General features: G+C 45.0%; 1 protein-coding gene across 5 annotated transcripts in view; it reads right to left on the reverse strand.

Annotated features, from left to right (window-relative positions):
- Positions 1-16384, reverse strand: part of ARMH1 (armadillo like helical domain containing 1) — a 37713-nt gene that overhangs the window by 12149 nt on the left and 9180 nt on the right. For all 5 annotated transcript variants that reach the window (XM_060626186.3, XM_060626185.3, XM_060626184.3 and 2 more), the window contains one exon: positions 13731-13815. In XM_060626186.3, coding sequence (XP_060482169.1) covers positions 13731-13815 — 85 coding nt within the window. The remainder of the gene's footprint in view (positions 1-13730; positions 13816-16384) is intronic.

A 16384-nucleotide genomic window follows, 5' to 3' on the forward strand; every position in this document is an offset into this window, starting at 1 on the left:
CAACCGCCCTATAGGACAGGTATTTTCTTGTCTTTCGTGTCAGAGGAAACTGACTTAAAAAGATTGAGCAGCTTGCCCAAGGCCCAACAGCTAATAAGTAGCAGAATGACTCTTTCGGATTCCAAAGCTCATATTCTTCACCACTAAGCTCCGCTACCTTGGCTCGGTGGAGGACTAGGAGAAAAGACTGTGTAGACACTGTGCTGGAAAGATGGAGATTGGTTTAGAGGTGAGACATATAAAGATATGAGTTACAGCAGTGGAGACAGAATGAAGAAGAGGGAGATTTGAACAATATTAAGGAGTTAAGAGTTGACTGGTCTTGTTAGAAGTTGGTTACAGGTGGGAAGCAGGAAGAAATGTTGATGACCTACATTTCCAGCCTTGGGTGCTTTTCACTGAGATTGAGGCCTTGGAGCTGGAATCTCAGGAGTCCAATTCTGAACTTGGTCAGTGACATCCAAGGGGAGATGTTCAGAAGGCAAATGGGAACAATGGGGTGGAGCTCAGGAGAGCAGTGTGAGCTGGAGAGAGGTCACTCAACTGCTCTGCCCGTCTGCCACAAAATGGGAATAATAATTGTGCCTACCTCATCAGCTTGTTGTGAGGATTAATGAGTAGAGAGCTGGAGCAGTACCTAACATGGAGTAAATACCTTATAAAGGCTAGCCATTAGTGTGTCTATCATTATAGGCAGTAATTAAAACTGTGGGAGTAGATGAGGTACTACAGACAGAAAGAGAAGAGCAGGGGACCTGGGATTGAATCCTGAGAGAAATAGAAGGGAAGTTGCACCTAAGGGACTGGTGGAGGGATAGGAATATGCAAAGGAAGGACTGAGCAACCAGGAGAGTGTTGGGAGGGCGGGTGTCAGGGAAGGAAGAGATCAGAGTTTTCAGGGAGGAGGGTGGTGATCAGGAGCCATTGAGAGGTCATGCCCAGTGAGGCTGAGAAGCAGCTCTGCAGGGCCCAAGCTTTCATTTGACAAACCGGTTGGGTACACGTCAGCTACAGTGCTAGTGCTGACTGGAACAGCAGGAAACAAAACAGATGCAAGGAGCGGCCCACTGACACTCAAAGGAGACTTCAGTGCAGAAGGAGGGATTCCTCCAATCCAAGGAAGAACCACAGAACCCACAGCCTGTCAGCCCAGGAAGAAAGTTCCTGGATCACCTGTCTGATAGCTGAAGGAAGCTGGAACAAAATGACTTGCCCTGGAAGTCACAATGAGTAGGAGACAAGGTTGTAGCAGCGGGCTCAGTATTCTTTAGGCAGACGGAACCTTAGAAATGAATGGCATTGCACCTGGGAGCTGTGGAGATGGTGCGCAACTATTTCTAAGGCACTCAGCACTGAGGAAGTTTGCTTTACAATTCTTTGCTCCTAGAGCCCTGGGAAACCCAGGTCTCAGTTCTTTGTTTTCATTTTCATACGAGACTGCCACCTACTGGCCACATATGAGAAGTGTGCTTCAGTGGGCGTCCGAACACAAGTAGGCTTCATTTCCCAGCAAGTAAGTGTGAATACATTCGGCAAGTTGCTGTTGTGAGGAACTTATAACTCATAAGAAGCCAGTGTCAGGCATCTTCCTGACCAACCGCATTCTATCTCTTATTCCTATACATCTCACCACCTCTTTCACCACATCTTGTTCAAAACCCATTGTTGAAACACAGAAAACATATTTTACACACTATTTTCTTTTAAAAAACTCAGGCGAGGGCACCTGGGTGGCTCAGTCGGTTGAGAGACTGACTACGGGACTCTGGTTTCGGGTCAGGTCATGATCTGGCAGTTTGTGGGATTGAGATCCTCGTCAGGCTCTGTGCTGCCAGTGCGGCCTGCTTGGGATTCTCTCTTTTTCCCTCTCTCTGCCACCCCCAGCCCCTTGCATACGTACACTCTCTCTCAAAGATAAATAAACATTAAAAAAATGAAAAAGTCAGGCGAGAAAGCAGTTAATGTCATGTACTCTGGTGGTGTATGTACTGCCAAATTAAGAATTACTGTAGTGTGTCTTCTTTAGGCATCTGCTATTCTGGGCAAGGCTCACCAAGTCCAACCAGCCCATGCGCTGGTGCTTTGAACTGGCCCTGACACCCGAGGGGAGCACCACTGCCCGAGGTGCACAAGGGGAGACAGCGCCAGGCCAGGGCAGACACAGAGGCTTTGAGGGCTAGGCAAATCGGGCAAGTAGAAACAAGTTTTCCCAAGAACTTATTAAAAACAACAACAACAACAACAACAACAACAACAATCTATGGGAAACTATATAATAAAACTTAGGAACACTGAATAAAGTGTGGCAGTTGAAGTGCTCATATAATTTGGGGGAAATAATGCATCTTTTAAGAATATTCAGCAGATTTTTATGTAAACTATCCATTAGTGTCAGAGCCTTGTGACTGTTCAGTGAAGCTGCACAGGATGGGTGGCCTCTTACGCAGCAGGAAAGGCTGAAACTCCTGCTACTGTGGGTTAGCTCAGAAAAGGAGAGCAAAGGCACAAGGTTCTATGGGGCAAAAAGTATACTTTTAAAAATGAGACCTTATAGTATTTGAATGACCCTCTGAAGGGCATGAAGCTAAGAAAACATAATTATGTTTTATGGTAGTAATCATATTGTCTGTCCTCAGGTTTTTGACTATTTCTCAAAGTGGTAAAAATTTTACAAGTCTTTTTTCATAACACTGGAAGGACAGGATAGTGTGGTGGTGAGGATTTGGGCTCAGGGGTCATTCTGCCTGGGTGTGACCCACAACTTTCCCACTTACTATCTCTGAGACTTTGGGTGGGTTATTCAGTTGCTCTGTGCCTCAGTTTCATCATGTAAACGGGGGATGATAATAGTACCTACTTCTCAGAATTGTTCTGAGGACTGTGTGACTTGATTGAAGAGCTTAAAACAGTGCCTGGCACACAGTCCTCACGAGTCCCTGGTAGCAATTACTAGTTACTATTATTGTTGTTATTACTCTTGTATCAGAGCTCTACCAGGGCAGGGACTTTGTTTCTTTTGTCACTAAACACTCAGTACCCAGCCTAGTGCCTGCTCTTTTGAATAAGTAAATGATTGAACAAAAAACTTAAATCATTTAAAAGTAAACCAACAAGGGGTGACTGGGTGGCTCAGTTGATTGAGCATACACCTCTTGATTTTGGCTCAGGTCATGATCCCAGGGTCCTGGTATCGAGCCCCGTGTTGGGATCTGCACTGAGCATGGAGCCTGCTTGAGATTCTCTCTCTCTCTCTCTCTCTCTCTCTCTCTGCCCCTTTCTCCCTCATTCCCATCTCTAAAATAAAATAAAATAAAATAAAATAAAATAAAACAAAATAAAATAAAAGTGAATCAATAAAGGACACTATCAAAAAAATGAAAAGACAGCCATTCTAGTGGGAGAAACCATTCTAGTATCCAGAATATATAAAGAACTCTTACAACTCAACAGCAAAAAGACAAACAACCCGATTTTAAAAATGGGCAAAAGACTTGAATAGATATTTCTCCAAGGAAGAAATATAAATGGCCAACAGGCGCTTGAAAAGATGTTCAATATCTTTAGTCATTAGGAAACTGCAAACCCAAACCACAAACCCAAACCACTCCACATGCACTAGGTTGACTATTAAAAAAAAAAAAAAAAAAAAAAAGGAAAATGACAAGTGTTGGCAAAGATGTGGAGAAATTGGAACCTTCATACGTTGATTGTGGGAATGTAAACTGGTCCAGCTGCTGTGGAGAACAGTTTGACAGTTTCTTAAAAGGTTCAACAGAATTACCATATGACTTAGCAATTCTACCAGATATACACCCCAAAGAATTGAAAACAGGCACCAAAAATGTACATGTACATGCATGTTCATGGCAGCAGTATTCACAATAGCCAAAAGGGGGAGACAGCCCAGATGTCCATCAGTGGATGACTGGATAGACAAACTGTGGTATATACACACAATGGAATATCATTCAGCCATAAGAAAGAATGAAGTACTGATACATGTTTCTACATAGATGAGTCTTGAAAACATTATGCTAAGTGAAAGTAGCCAGATGTAAAAAGTCCCATGTTACATGATTCTGTTTATATGGAATATCTAGAACAGGCAAATCCATGGAGACAGAATGAAGAGTGGTGGTTTCCAGGGGCTGAGGGGAAGGAATGGGGAGCAAATACCTAATGGTACAGAGTGTCCTTTTGGGGGGATGAAAATATCTCAGAGCTAAATAGAGGTGGTGGTCACACAACAATGTGAATATACTGAAGACTACTGAATTGTTCATTTTAAATCGGTTAATTTTATGTTATGAGAATCTTACCTCAATTTTAAAAATGTCTTTATGGGGACACCTGGGTGGCTCAGTCTGTGAAGTGTCTGACTCTTGATTTCAGCTTAGGTCATGATCTCATGGTCATGAGATCAAGCCCTACATCAGGCCCCATGCTGATTGTGAAACTTGCTTGGGATTCTCTCTCTCCCTCTATGCTCCTCCTCACCCCAACTCAAATAAACAAACATTTAAAAAAATGTCTTAATGAAGAAAAACGAAGTAAACCAAATCTGTGATTGATTTCTTTCTTTTTTTTTTTTTTTTTTTAATTTTTTTTTTCAACGTTTTTTATTTATTTTTGGGACAGAGAGAGACAGAGCATGAACGGGGGAGGGGCAGAGAGAGAGGGAGACACAGAATCGGAAACAGGCTCCAGGCTCCGAGCCATCAGCCCAGAGCCTGACGCGGGGCTCGAACTCACGGACCGCGAGATCGTGACCTGGCTGAAGTCGGACGCTTAACCAACTGCGCCACCCAGGCGCCCCTGATTTCTTTCTTTAAAAAAAAAATTTTTTTTTAATGTTTATTTATTTTTGAAGGAAAGAGAGACAGAGCATGAGCAGGGGAGGGGCAGAGAGAGAGAAGAGGGAGACACAGAATCCAAAACGGGCTCCAGGCTCCGAGCTGTCAGCACAGAGTCTGGTGCAGGGCCTGAACTCACAAACCGTGAGATCATGACCTGAGCCAAAGTCAGTCACTCAACTGACTGAGCCACCCAAGTGCCCCTGTGATTGATTTCTAAATAAACCATTCTCCTTAGTATTAGGAATCTTTGTAACTTCACAAAACCTAAGAAAAATTAACAATGAAGTTCTTGTCCACTGCCAGTCTTTCTCCAGGTCTCTGAGGGGCAGGGAAAGAGATTCAAAGACTTGTCTATGTCTGTCCTTTCACTTAGGCACTGTTTCTCTGAACTACATTTCTAGAAGATTCTACTTTGTTAGTGCAGTACAGTTTGCTCAGCCATTAACCCTGCTTTTGTATTTTGTGGCTGATAAGCTACACTTTAAACTTCACTACATGAAATATGATCATTTATTAGAAAGTCAAATTAATCCTAGGTTCTAGGTCAATTAGGCAAAAATGTTATTCCCCAAGTAACCATTTTTCCAAATTCACAAACATTTCCATTTTACCATGAACTTGTTTCTTATGCCTGTGTTTGTTTTTCAGCAATTTTTTATGAGATGGTATAGTGGTTTTAAAATATGTCCACAAAAGTTTTAGTATGTTTCCTCTCAAGGGGTGGAGCCCATTTCTTCTCCCCAGCTTCTAGTGAACAGGGTAAAACAGAAGGGACGGTGTACGACTTCTGAGGTTAGATTATAAAAGGTAGTGGGGCCTCCTCCTTGCACTCCCTCAGATCACTCACTCTGGGAGAAGCCAGCTGCCATGCTGTGAGGACATTAAAGCAGCTCAATGGAGACGCCCACATGGCGAAGACTTGAGGCTTCCTGTCAACAACCAGCTTTAACTTGCCAGGTCTGTGAGTGAGCCATGACGGAAGGGGGTCCTCTAGACCCCATGGCGCCTTTGGATGACCATGGTTCCAGCTAACTGCTTGACTGCAACCTCATGAGATACCTGGAGCCAAAACCACTCAGTTAAGCTGTTCCCAGATTCCTGACCCACAAAAACTGTGAGATAATAAATGTTTATTTTTTAGCCACTAAGTTTTGAGATAATTTGTTATATAGCAATGGGTAATGGATAGAGATGGATGGATTTAGCAGTTTTCATAGATTTCTGCAAAGTGTGAATATAATGGCTTTCATTTTGTCTTCATAGTGGCATTTTATGGAATTCTCATTTGTCTCTGCCCAAGCTCTGTAGCTGCAGTGGCAGGGAGTGGGGGCAGGGAAGGGGGACCCCGTGGAGGAGCCTGCTGGAGGTCACCACACTACCCACCCTTGAGAAGAGAGGATGGGGAGAGGTGGGACAAAGAAAGGGAGACCAAGGGCCAACAAAGGGCAGATGGGGGAACTGAGGGACAGAGAGAGTGTAAAATCTCTGAGAACTCTGAAGTTCCGGCCTCTCTCAGCTCTCTTAGGTCCCATTAATACAACCAATGCTTTAAACTTCACAAATATTTAAAGGAAACATGTCAGTAAATTGGGAATTTGGTGAACTGGGCACTCAGCAAATTGGTCATTCGGCCAATTGATTTTTGGCAAGCATATATTTGGCAAATTAATTTACAATGAATGGTCTGCTTCTAATTAAGTCATACATAGTGATGTTCATAAGGTAATAATTTATTTGTAAAAGATGCTAATATATTTACACATACATATATTTCAAATTCCCAACAGAACTCATTAATTTATTCTTCTGCAAAACTTTCTATGACTTTGAAATTTCTCTTCTCTAGGAAGAGAGGCCAGTGAGAGAGTACTTCTGTGGCTTTAGACTGCTCGTCATGATTAAGTCCCTGCCTGCCACCAATTCCTGGAATAGCAATCCTCCCTGGGAGGAAACTGCCATTTTTCACTTCACAGAAGTCATAAATGGAGATAAATTCCAGGCAGGACCACTTTGAAGAAGGCCTCCCTTAATTTTAATTTTGGCTCTCTAATGTTAAATGGGATCATCATTAAAAGAAATTCTAAAATCTTAATTCTAGGAAAAAAAACCTTCAGAAATTAGTGGTCACCAGTACCCTTGCCATGGTTATTTCTACTTCAAAGTGAAGAACAGACAAGAATGGACAACCAGAATCCCCTGCAGTGAGGACTAGGAAACCATTCTTTGATGCACACATTTCGTCTGGCACTCTTTTGGGAGAAAAAGGTGCCATTGTGGAACCATACTAGACCCTGAGAGAAAAGGAGAAATCAGTAATACTAATCCGCACTAGCCTTTAGTTCCAGCTGTGGCCCCCAGCTGTCTTCCAGGTGAGGCCCCAGATAACATGGAGCAGAGATAATCCATCTCTGCTGTGTCCTGTTGTAATCTTTGACTTATGTAGTGTGAGAGTAAAACAGTGATAGTTTTGTGACATGAAATTTGGGGTGGTTTGTTACAAGCAACAGGTAACCAGGGCATCCACGCCCTGCTCCTGTGGCCTTACTATCTCCTACCTTCCTCCAAGTACCACTTCTTTTTTCTCCCTCTCCAAACCTTCTTCCTTGGCCCTAGGAACTCTCAGGAAATAAAGGGTAATTTACTACACACAGTCTCCACTTAGCCACCTGGGCTGAAAAAACTAGTTATTTCATTCTATTTCCAATGTGATGCCTGTTCAGTATAAATTAGGGTATACACGATTCACCCCGTCTCCATTCATTCATTCAACAAATATTTAAGAGTCTACTTTTGCCAGTACTGTTCAGGCCCTAGGGATACAATGGTAAACAAAGAAGAGGAACTCTCAGCTCTTTTGGAGCTGATTTTCTTACAGAGCACAGACATTAAACATGTAAACAAACAAGGTGATTTCTAAAGGAGATAAGTGCAATGATGTGCTATGATGGAGAGAGCCTGAGGTGGGTGGCAGGAGGGAATGGGGAAACTTTAGAGAGAGTGGGCAGAGGTGACATCTGAGCTGAAGTTTGAGAAGCTGTCCATCAATCCAAGGTCTGGGGGAAGAGCCTTCCAGAAGCTTTGCTGGCCATGACAGGTGTGTAGATTTTAGTGTAGGTGCAGTGGGAAGCTATTTTGAAATGATTGTTCTGGCTGCACTGGGAGGATGGGTTACAGGAGGCCGGAATGGAAGCAGACGTTAGCAAACAGGATGGTGGGTTAGCCTTGGGCGATCACGGGGTGGGGTTGGGGCGGACAAAGAGGGTAAGTAGGGAGAGAGCCAGATAGAACTTGGTAAGGGTGGGATGGGGTGGGAGGTGAGAGAAAGTGCAGATCATGGTACTGGTCTTACACTTTTTACCTGAACAGTTGGGTTGGTAGTGGCACCTTTTATTGAAAATAGGAGAAAGAAAAGGATTTGGGAAGAAAATCAAGCGTTCTGTTTTGGATATAAATTTCAGATGTCTGGGGAGGTTTCAGGGGAGAGATCAGGCCAAAGATACAGTCTGGTATCTGCATGTATAACATATTTGTGGTGCGTAAAGCCAGGGGACTAGACAAAATCACGCAAGCAGGAGGTGTTGGTAAAGAGATGAGAAGTAGGCTGACCTAACAGAGTGGTAGAGAAATTAGGAGAAAGTAGAAAAGCAAGCAGAGCAAACATGGCAGACCCAGCTGGCAGGAGAACAACGAGAAGTGGTATCACAGAAGCCCAGAGAAGAAAGCCGGATGCTTTGGGCCAATTGGGTCAATGGAAAAACGGGTAGCTGGAGGGGAACTTGGGGTCAAGGAGGGATATGCATCCTTAAACGCTATCACTTAATCTAATTTTGGGGGGCAAGTCTTTTAAATCTCTTTTAATCCATAGATTACCAAGGAGGGGCTCTCTTTTAAAGATGAGAGATACAGGGGGTGCCTGAATGGCTCAGCTGGTTAAGTGTCCAACTCTTGATTTCAGCTTGGGTCATGATTGTGCGGTTCATGGGATCAAGCCCCACATCAGGCTCTCTGCGCTGACAACAAGGAGCCTGCTTGGGATTTCTCTCTCCCTTCCCCACTTGTACTCTCTCTCTCAAAATAAATAAACATTAAAAAAAAAAAAAAGATGGGGGATACAGATCATATTTGCATGTCGATGGAGATGATCCACCAGACAGAAAGAGAGAGGCTGTTGTGAGAAGGCTTTATGAATGTGCTTCAGAGAATAAGCAGAAGCAGAGGATGGGATGCTTGGGTGGCTCAGTCAGTTAAGTGACCAACTCTTGGTTTCAGCGCAGGTCATGATCTCATGGTGAGATCCACAGTGTGGAGCCTGCTTGGGATTCTCTCTCCTTCTCTCTCTGCCCTTTCCCTGTTTGTGCTGTCTGTCTCTCAAATAAGTAAATAAATAAACTTAAAAAAATTAAACTTAAAAAAATAAACTTAAGTAAAAATAAACTTAAAAAAACTTAAAAAATAGACCTAAAAAAAAAAAAAGAAGAAGCAGAAGAGCTGGCCTGTGGTAGGAGCAGGGACATTTGGTAGTAATGGGAAAGAGAACAGAGAATGAGTAACGGGCCAGGCAGACTGGCAGATTTGGAGGTGGTGGGGGTGGAGTTCTCAATGAAAAAAGAGGTGAAGGTCTCACCTGGCTCCTGCACCACTGACAAGGGGAAAGAGTCACCAGGTCTCCTAAGCCTCTCCACCCTGTTTTCACTGGACTCTCCCTGAGAACTCCACTTTCCTTGTAACCTTCTCAGGGGAAGGATGTTAACTACCCCTCCCATCATGGAAGGTAGAGTGAACATCCTCCTTAACCTCCTCCTTCCTTCTGAACCACTCATTTTTGTTTTTTTGTTTTTGTTTTTTGTTTTTTGTTTTGTCTGTTTGTTGAGAGAGAGAGACAGAGAGAGAGAGAGAGAGAGAGAGAGAGAGAAGGAGGGAGAGAGAGAGTCCGAGAGAGAGAGAGAGAGAGAGTCGGGGAGGGGCAGAGGGAGGATCTTAAGCAGTCTCCACAGCCAGAACAGAGCTCGACATGGGGCTTGATCCCACGACCCAGAGATCATGACCTGAGCCAAAATCAAGAGTGGGACACTTAACCAACTGAGCCACTCAGTCGCCCCCCTGACTAAGCCACCCAGATGCCCTATGACCCATTAACTTTTCTCCTCAATACAAACACAAGCAACCCCCAGTACTTGGCATAGTACCTGGCACACCACGGATGTTCAATTAATATTTGTTTCTAAAAAACAAACGAACTCTGGCCCTTTTAAGGTTAGTCCATTCAACTATATCGCTTATTCCTCCTGGTTACTGGGTTCTCTAACCATGACTGTTGCCATCATCCTGGTCTTGTAATTTAGTGTTGTCCAACTCAGAGAAATTAATCTCTGATCCTCTCCAGTTGTCACTGTTAGGACCACATCTAAGACCTGTCAGACCTTCCCTCCCCCTGCCTTTGGAGGAGTCTCAGCGGGAGCTAACACTGTGTTCTCTTCCAGAACTTCCACTCCACCGATCACGTAGCATAGCTCCCCCTTGTGGACAACGCATATACATGCATATACATGCTCTATGTTCCCAGTTCCACCAAGACTATTTTGAAGTTCCTGGTAAAAAAGAATGATTCATTCATTCAACAGACATCTTGGGCACCTGTTATGAGTTTGGCATATTTGAAATTATCTTGAGACTCACGGTTTTACTGTTATCACAGGAGCAGACATCAAACCAAAAAGGCAGTGAGAAAATCTCATGTTTCTCCTGCCTCTGCCTCAGTGTGTATGTACAGTCTTCCCTCCCTCCCTCAACAGACATGCAACAAGGATCTACCCTATGCCAGAGACTGCACTGAGGAGATAAGGACAAAAGTGGTAAGGAGTGCACTGAAACTGTACACAGTGCATTCTAGAGATGACTGCTCTAGGGAAGGGGTGTACTGGAGGGCAGGAGGTGCAGGGTGGTACAAAGGAAGGAGGGCTGACATCTGGGCAGGGGTTGAAGGCAGGTGAGGGAAGGCCTTGGGAAAGAAATGCTTAAGCTAAGAAGTGATGATGAGTAGGAGTGGTCACATGAGTCAGGTGAAGGTGGTGGCGGGAAGGGAGGCTCAGTGCCACCCAGTCTAGTCCCCTTGGGCTGCTTGATTATGCTTCCTAACGTGATTCAACTGCCAGGTTACCCCCTTGCTCCAATGCAGCAACAACTCTCTGCTGCTGGGTTTGACCTTTACTCGGTTCCCTCCACTACCCCACACTTTACTGGCAACTCCTGCCAAGCTAGGAGACTCTCCTCCAGCTGGTAATGGATTTCAACATAGCATTACTTCTCAATTTACAAGGTCCATTTTCCCAGGCACACCTGCAGGGGTCAAACAAATATGAAATTGACAATGCTGCTGAAGGCAAAACTGACTGACATTTAGTTTCAACATGGCCTCCCCAAAATAAATGATATTGGAAGTCAGCGTCTGGACCTTTGTTGGTCTTCCCCAGGATCTCACATGCATAGTTGAACCCTGGTACACGCCTGCTCCTTCTGTCCCTCCCAGACTTCCTGGGTCTGGGGCTCCACCTGCCGAATCCTGATATGTCCTGATGTCCAGATCTTTCCTGCTTAATAGGTCTCTCTGTCCTGGCCTCCACAGCCCTGTTCATTCCCCCTTCCATATGCCATCTCATTCTCCATACTGAGGCAGTTCCCAGTCCTGTCCATTCTCTTTTCCCAGGGCCTGTTATTTGGCTAGACCAAGTACATTTTTTAAAAAATTTTTTAAAGATTTAAAAATTTTTTTAAAGTAATCTCTACACCCAACATGGGGCTTGAACCCACAACCTCAAGATCAAGAGTCACATGCTCCACTGACTGAGCCAGCCAGGCACCCCCAGACCAGCACATTCTTACTTTGTTATCTGAACAACCTGAAAGGCCTCCCAACTGTCCTCGAGACTTGAGAGCCTTCTGTGGCTCTGACCTACTGAGCACACCACCACTCAGGTAACATTCCTGAGACAGTGCTTTCCCTCTGCCACTCCCCTGTTCACGGCTCACTTTTCAATGGCTCTGTGCTGCCTACTGGAGAGAGTACCTGCTACTCTTCCATCTGGCTTTCAAGGTGCTCGTCAATCTGGTCCTAGCCTACCTTTCTAGATCTTTCTGGACTGAGACCTCTATCAAACTTCCACTAAATGATCTGTCACTCCTCAGATACATCTTGTATATCCCTACGTCTGGGACTTCTTTTATACCATTCTCCTTTCCAGAATGCCCTCCTCTTCTCCTTTCTACCTTCCCAGATCCTTCCCATTCTCCAAGGCTCAGCTCAAATACCACCTTCTCAGCAAACCCTTCTTTGATCCCTCCTGTTGAAAACAGAATTTTCTTTCTTTGAACCACTCTAGGAACAGGGAAGGAAACAACATCCTGTAAACACCTACTATGGGCTCATGTTAAAAGCATACATTTTAGGGGCACCTACGTGGCTCAGTCAGTTAAGTGTCTGACGTCGGCTCAGGTCATGATCTTGTGGTCCATGGGTTTGAGCCCCACATCTGGCTCTGTGCTGACAGCTCAGAGCCTGGAACCCGCTTTGGATTCTGTGTCTCCATCTCTAGCTGCCCTTCCCCCACTCTCTCTTTCTCTCTCTCTCTCAAAAATAAATTAACCTTAAAAAAACTAAAAAGCATACACTTGGGGCGCCTGGGTGGCGCAGTCGGTTAAGCGTCCGACTTCAGCCAGGTCACGATCTCGCGGTCCGTGAGTTCGAGCCCCGCATCGGGCTCTGGGCTGATGGCTCGGAGCCTGGAGCCTGTTTCCGATTCTGTGTCTCCCTCTCTCTCTGCCCCTCCCCCGTTCATGCTCTGTCTCTCTCTGTCCCAAAAAAAAAAAAAAAAAAAAAAAAAGCATACACTTTGCAGTCAGATCTGGTTTGAATCTAGTTAGTTGCATAACCGTGGGAAGCATACTTAATATCTCTGTGCTTTGATGCTTTAGCTTGAAAAACATAACAATACTTACCTCCACCATTTATTCATTTGAACATTTGAAACCTAATATGTGCCAGGCTCTGTACTCTTGTGGTTCTTTTGAGAATTAAATGAAAGGATGCATGGAAAGTGGCTAGCACATAGGTGTACTGAATACGTGAAAACTTAATACTACCACCATCCAGTTTAGTTTCTTAGGAGAGGGACGGTCCCCCAGGTGACGTCTGTTTAGTGGGGAAGTACTACATAAGACTGAGAACCAGAGCCAGCTCTTCACCCAGGCAGGTCCTAGCAAATGTTAAAGCATCATGTGGCTGATTCAAAGTATAGAAAGTGGCTGTCATTTTCTGGCTGATCAGATCGAACCAGCATCTTCCATCTGCTGAGGTTACCTAGGATACTTAACATGGTTCCTGTGACTAAGAGAAAACTCTATGTATGTATGTATGTATTTGAGTGAGAGCAGGGGAGGGGCAGACAGAGGGGGACAGAGGATCCAAAGCAGCCTCTGCGCTGACAGGCTGATTGCAAAGAGCCCGATGTGGGGCTCAAACTCAAGAACCGTAAGATCATGACCTGAGCAAATGCTCAACCAGACTGAACTATCCAGGTGCTCCATGACTAAGAGAAAACTCTCAAGAGTGAATCTGTCTGGGGGCGCCTGCGTGGCTCAGTCGGTTGGGCGTCTGACTTCAGCTCAGGTCAGGTCATGATCCACGTTGGGCTCTGTGCTGACAGCTTGGAGCCTGGAGCCAGCTTCGGATTCTGTGTCTCCTCTCTCTGCCCCTCCCCCACTCACACTCTATCTCTCAAAAATGAATAAATATTAAAAGAAAATTTGAAGAGCAAACCTGTCTAGCTCTCACGGTGACTATAATGTGTGAGTGGGAGCAGACCCGGACGCCTCCCCTACCTTCATACTGCACTTCCAGGTGCATCGTGCGCAGTACCTTCAGCACGCAGTCCACAATGCTGGGGTGTGTGGTCCCAACGATCGACTGACAAGATAGACAACAGGACAAACTAGTTACTCTTTAGATCTAGTACACCTGGAAGAAATGAAAAGCGGACTTCCCAGACAGCTAGGCAGCCTGGCTGAGTGGGGAGTGGGAGGGGAGTGGTGAGTCAGCGGGCCTTGGCCCCCGCACCATCAAGTACATTTCTTTTCCAGGGGAGGGACAGATGGGCATCCAAGAATCAGACTGAAGCGTCTGCTGAGGTGACCACCGACCCCTCTAGCTCAGGAGGTGTTCAGTTGGGGTTAGCTGGCCACCTGCTAGAGGTGTGGGGACAAGCCTCCCCCCTTGCTGGGGGGAGGGTGGGCACAGGCTGGGGAGAGTGGCACTGATCCAGGATCCTATATCTTCTCTCCCTCATGAACCTCACCCAACAGGGGAACTGCTCCTTTCTACCTCTTCAACCTTTATCTGTGCATCACTTCCTGTCCATTAGCATGAAACACCCTCAAGTTCACCCAGATTGCACAAATTATCCTTCAGCTCAATCTTCTCTTGCTACTGCTCTTTTCCCCCTTTACACCTAAGCTTTGCAGGAGCCCAGGGGAAACTACTTCATCCTCCATGCATCCCCCTTTGACAGGCTGCTGCAATTTAAATTTTCCTGCCATGGGACCAAGATTCAACCAAACTTTTCTTCTGGGGACCATCTTTCGGTTCTACCCACATTTAATCTCTCTGTTGTACTTGACCCAGCTGGTCATGTTCTCCTTATTGAAACTCTTTTCCCTGCATTTTCACAGTCCTATTTTTTCCCTGTTTTCATTTTATGGCTTCCATTGCTTTTTTCCAAAGAGGTTGAGTGGTATATGGAAAGACTAAGAACTCTCAGGGGGGCCTGGGTGGTTCCATCATTTAAGGATCTGACTCTTGATTTTGGCTCAGGTCATGATCTCACAGTTTGCGAGATGGAGTCCTGTGTGGGGCTCTGCGCTGACAGCATGGAGCCTGCTTGGGATTCTCTCTCTCCCCCTTTCTCTGTTCTCCCCTGCTCGTGCTTTCTCTTTCTCTCTCGCAATAAATAAACATTTAAAACAAGTTTTAGAAAAACTAAGAACTCTGTGGAGTTAAAGTTGGATTTATTTATTTATTTATTTATTTTTAATGTTTTAATGTTTATTTATGACAAAGAGACAGAGAGACAGAGCATGAGTGGGGGAGGGGCAGAGAGAGAGGGAGACACAGAATCAGAAGCAGGCTCCAGTCTCTGAGCTGTCAGCACAGAGCCTGACGCAGGGCTCGAACTCACAAGCTGTGAGATCATGACCTGAGCTGAAGTTGCACGCTTAACTGACTGAGCCTCCCAGGTGCCCAATTTAGTTTTTAATTAAAAAAAAAAAAGGTTATTTATTCATTTTGAGAGAGAGAGAGAGAGAGAGAGAGAGAGTGAGTAGGGGAAGGGCAGAGAAAGAGGAAGAGAGAGAACCTTAAGCAAGCTCCACTCTGTCAGCACAGAGCCTGACGTGGGGCCTGATGTGGGGCCCAAACTGACAACAGTGAGATCATGACCTGAGCTGAAATCAAGAGCTAGACACTCAACCGACTGAGCCACCCAGGCGCCCCAAGAGAGTTGGGTTTAAATGCCCACTTAGTACATACCTCTTACTTAGTGTGTGGCTTTGAATAAGTCACCAAACACCCCTCAAGGCTCAGTTACATCATCTTTAAAATGGGGATAATAATGTCTGCCTCCATAAGCTATTGTAAAGACTAAAGTAAGCCCCTGGCACAGTGCCTGGCAGGTAGGAGGCACTTAAAAACTGAAAACTGGAAGTAATAATAATAATAATAATAATAATCCAGCTCTTTTGTTGGGCCTTTCTCCTCCACTCATCTCTTAAATGCTGGCAATGTTCCTTCTCCTTACTTGGTTCACTTTACCTGGCTGATCTTATTCACTTCTGTTGTTTTAGTTACTACTTCTCTGCTCATGAAACCCAGTGGGCCTCTCTCCTAGATGTCCTCAACAGTAATTCCTCAATTAAGCTAGGAGTCAGAATTACTTGGGGAGCTTAACAAGAAAAAGCATTACCAAAGGCTGCCTGAAAACTGTCAGATTCTATGGGAGGGATGCCCAGGATTTGGTATTTAAAAAAATTGTTTTTGAATTTTATTTATTTTTGAAAGAGAGAGAGAGAGAGAACAAGAGGGTGAGGGGCAGAGAGTAGGGGACACAGAATCCCAAGCAGACTCCATGCCATCAGCACCCAGCCCAACTTGGGGCTCAAACTCAAGATAATGACCTGAGCTGAGATCAAGAGTCAGTGGCTCAACTCACTGTGCCACCCAGATGCCCCCAGGATTTGGTATTTTTTCCATAAATGACCTATTTATATCTTTTTTTTTTTTTTTTGGCCTATTTATATCTTCTGCAGCTGGCTGGGCCTGCTCCTTAAATGGTACTTGGGAGCCACCGAGGCTCATCAAGTCAAAACCTAACTCCTCCCAAATCAGATCGGTTTTTCCTGCTCTCTCCTGCTGGTACCCAACTCTGCCTGATGCTAAGTCCAAAGCTGGATGTCATTTTTGACTGCTTTTCTTTTACTGCCCC

Source organism: Panthera onca, chromosome C1, assembly GCF_046562875.1.
Source record: "Panthera onca isolate mPanOnc1 chromosome C1, mPanOnc1 haplotype 2, whole genome shotgun sequence".
Classification (NCBI taxonomy): domain Eukaryota; kingdom Metazoa; phylum Chordata; class Mammalia; order Carnivora; family Felidae; genus Panthera; species Panthera onca.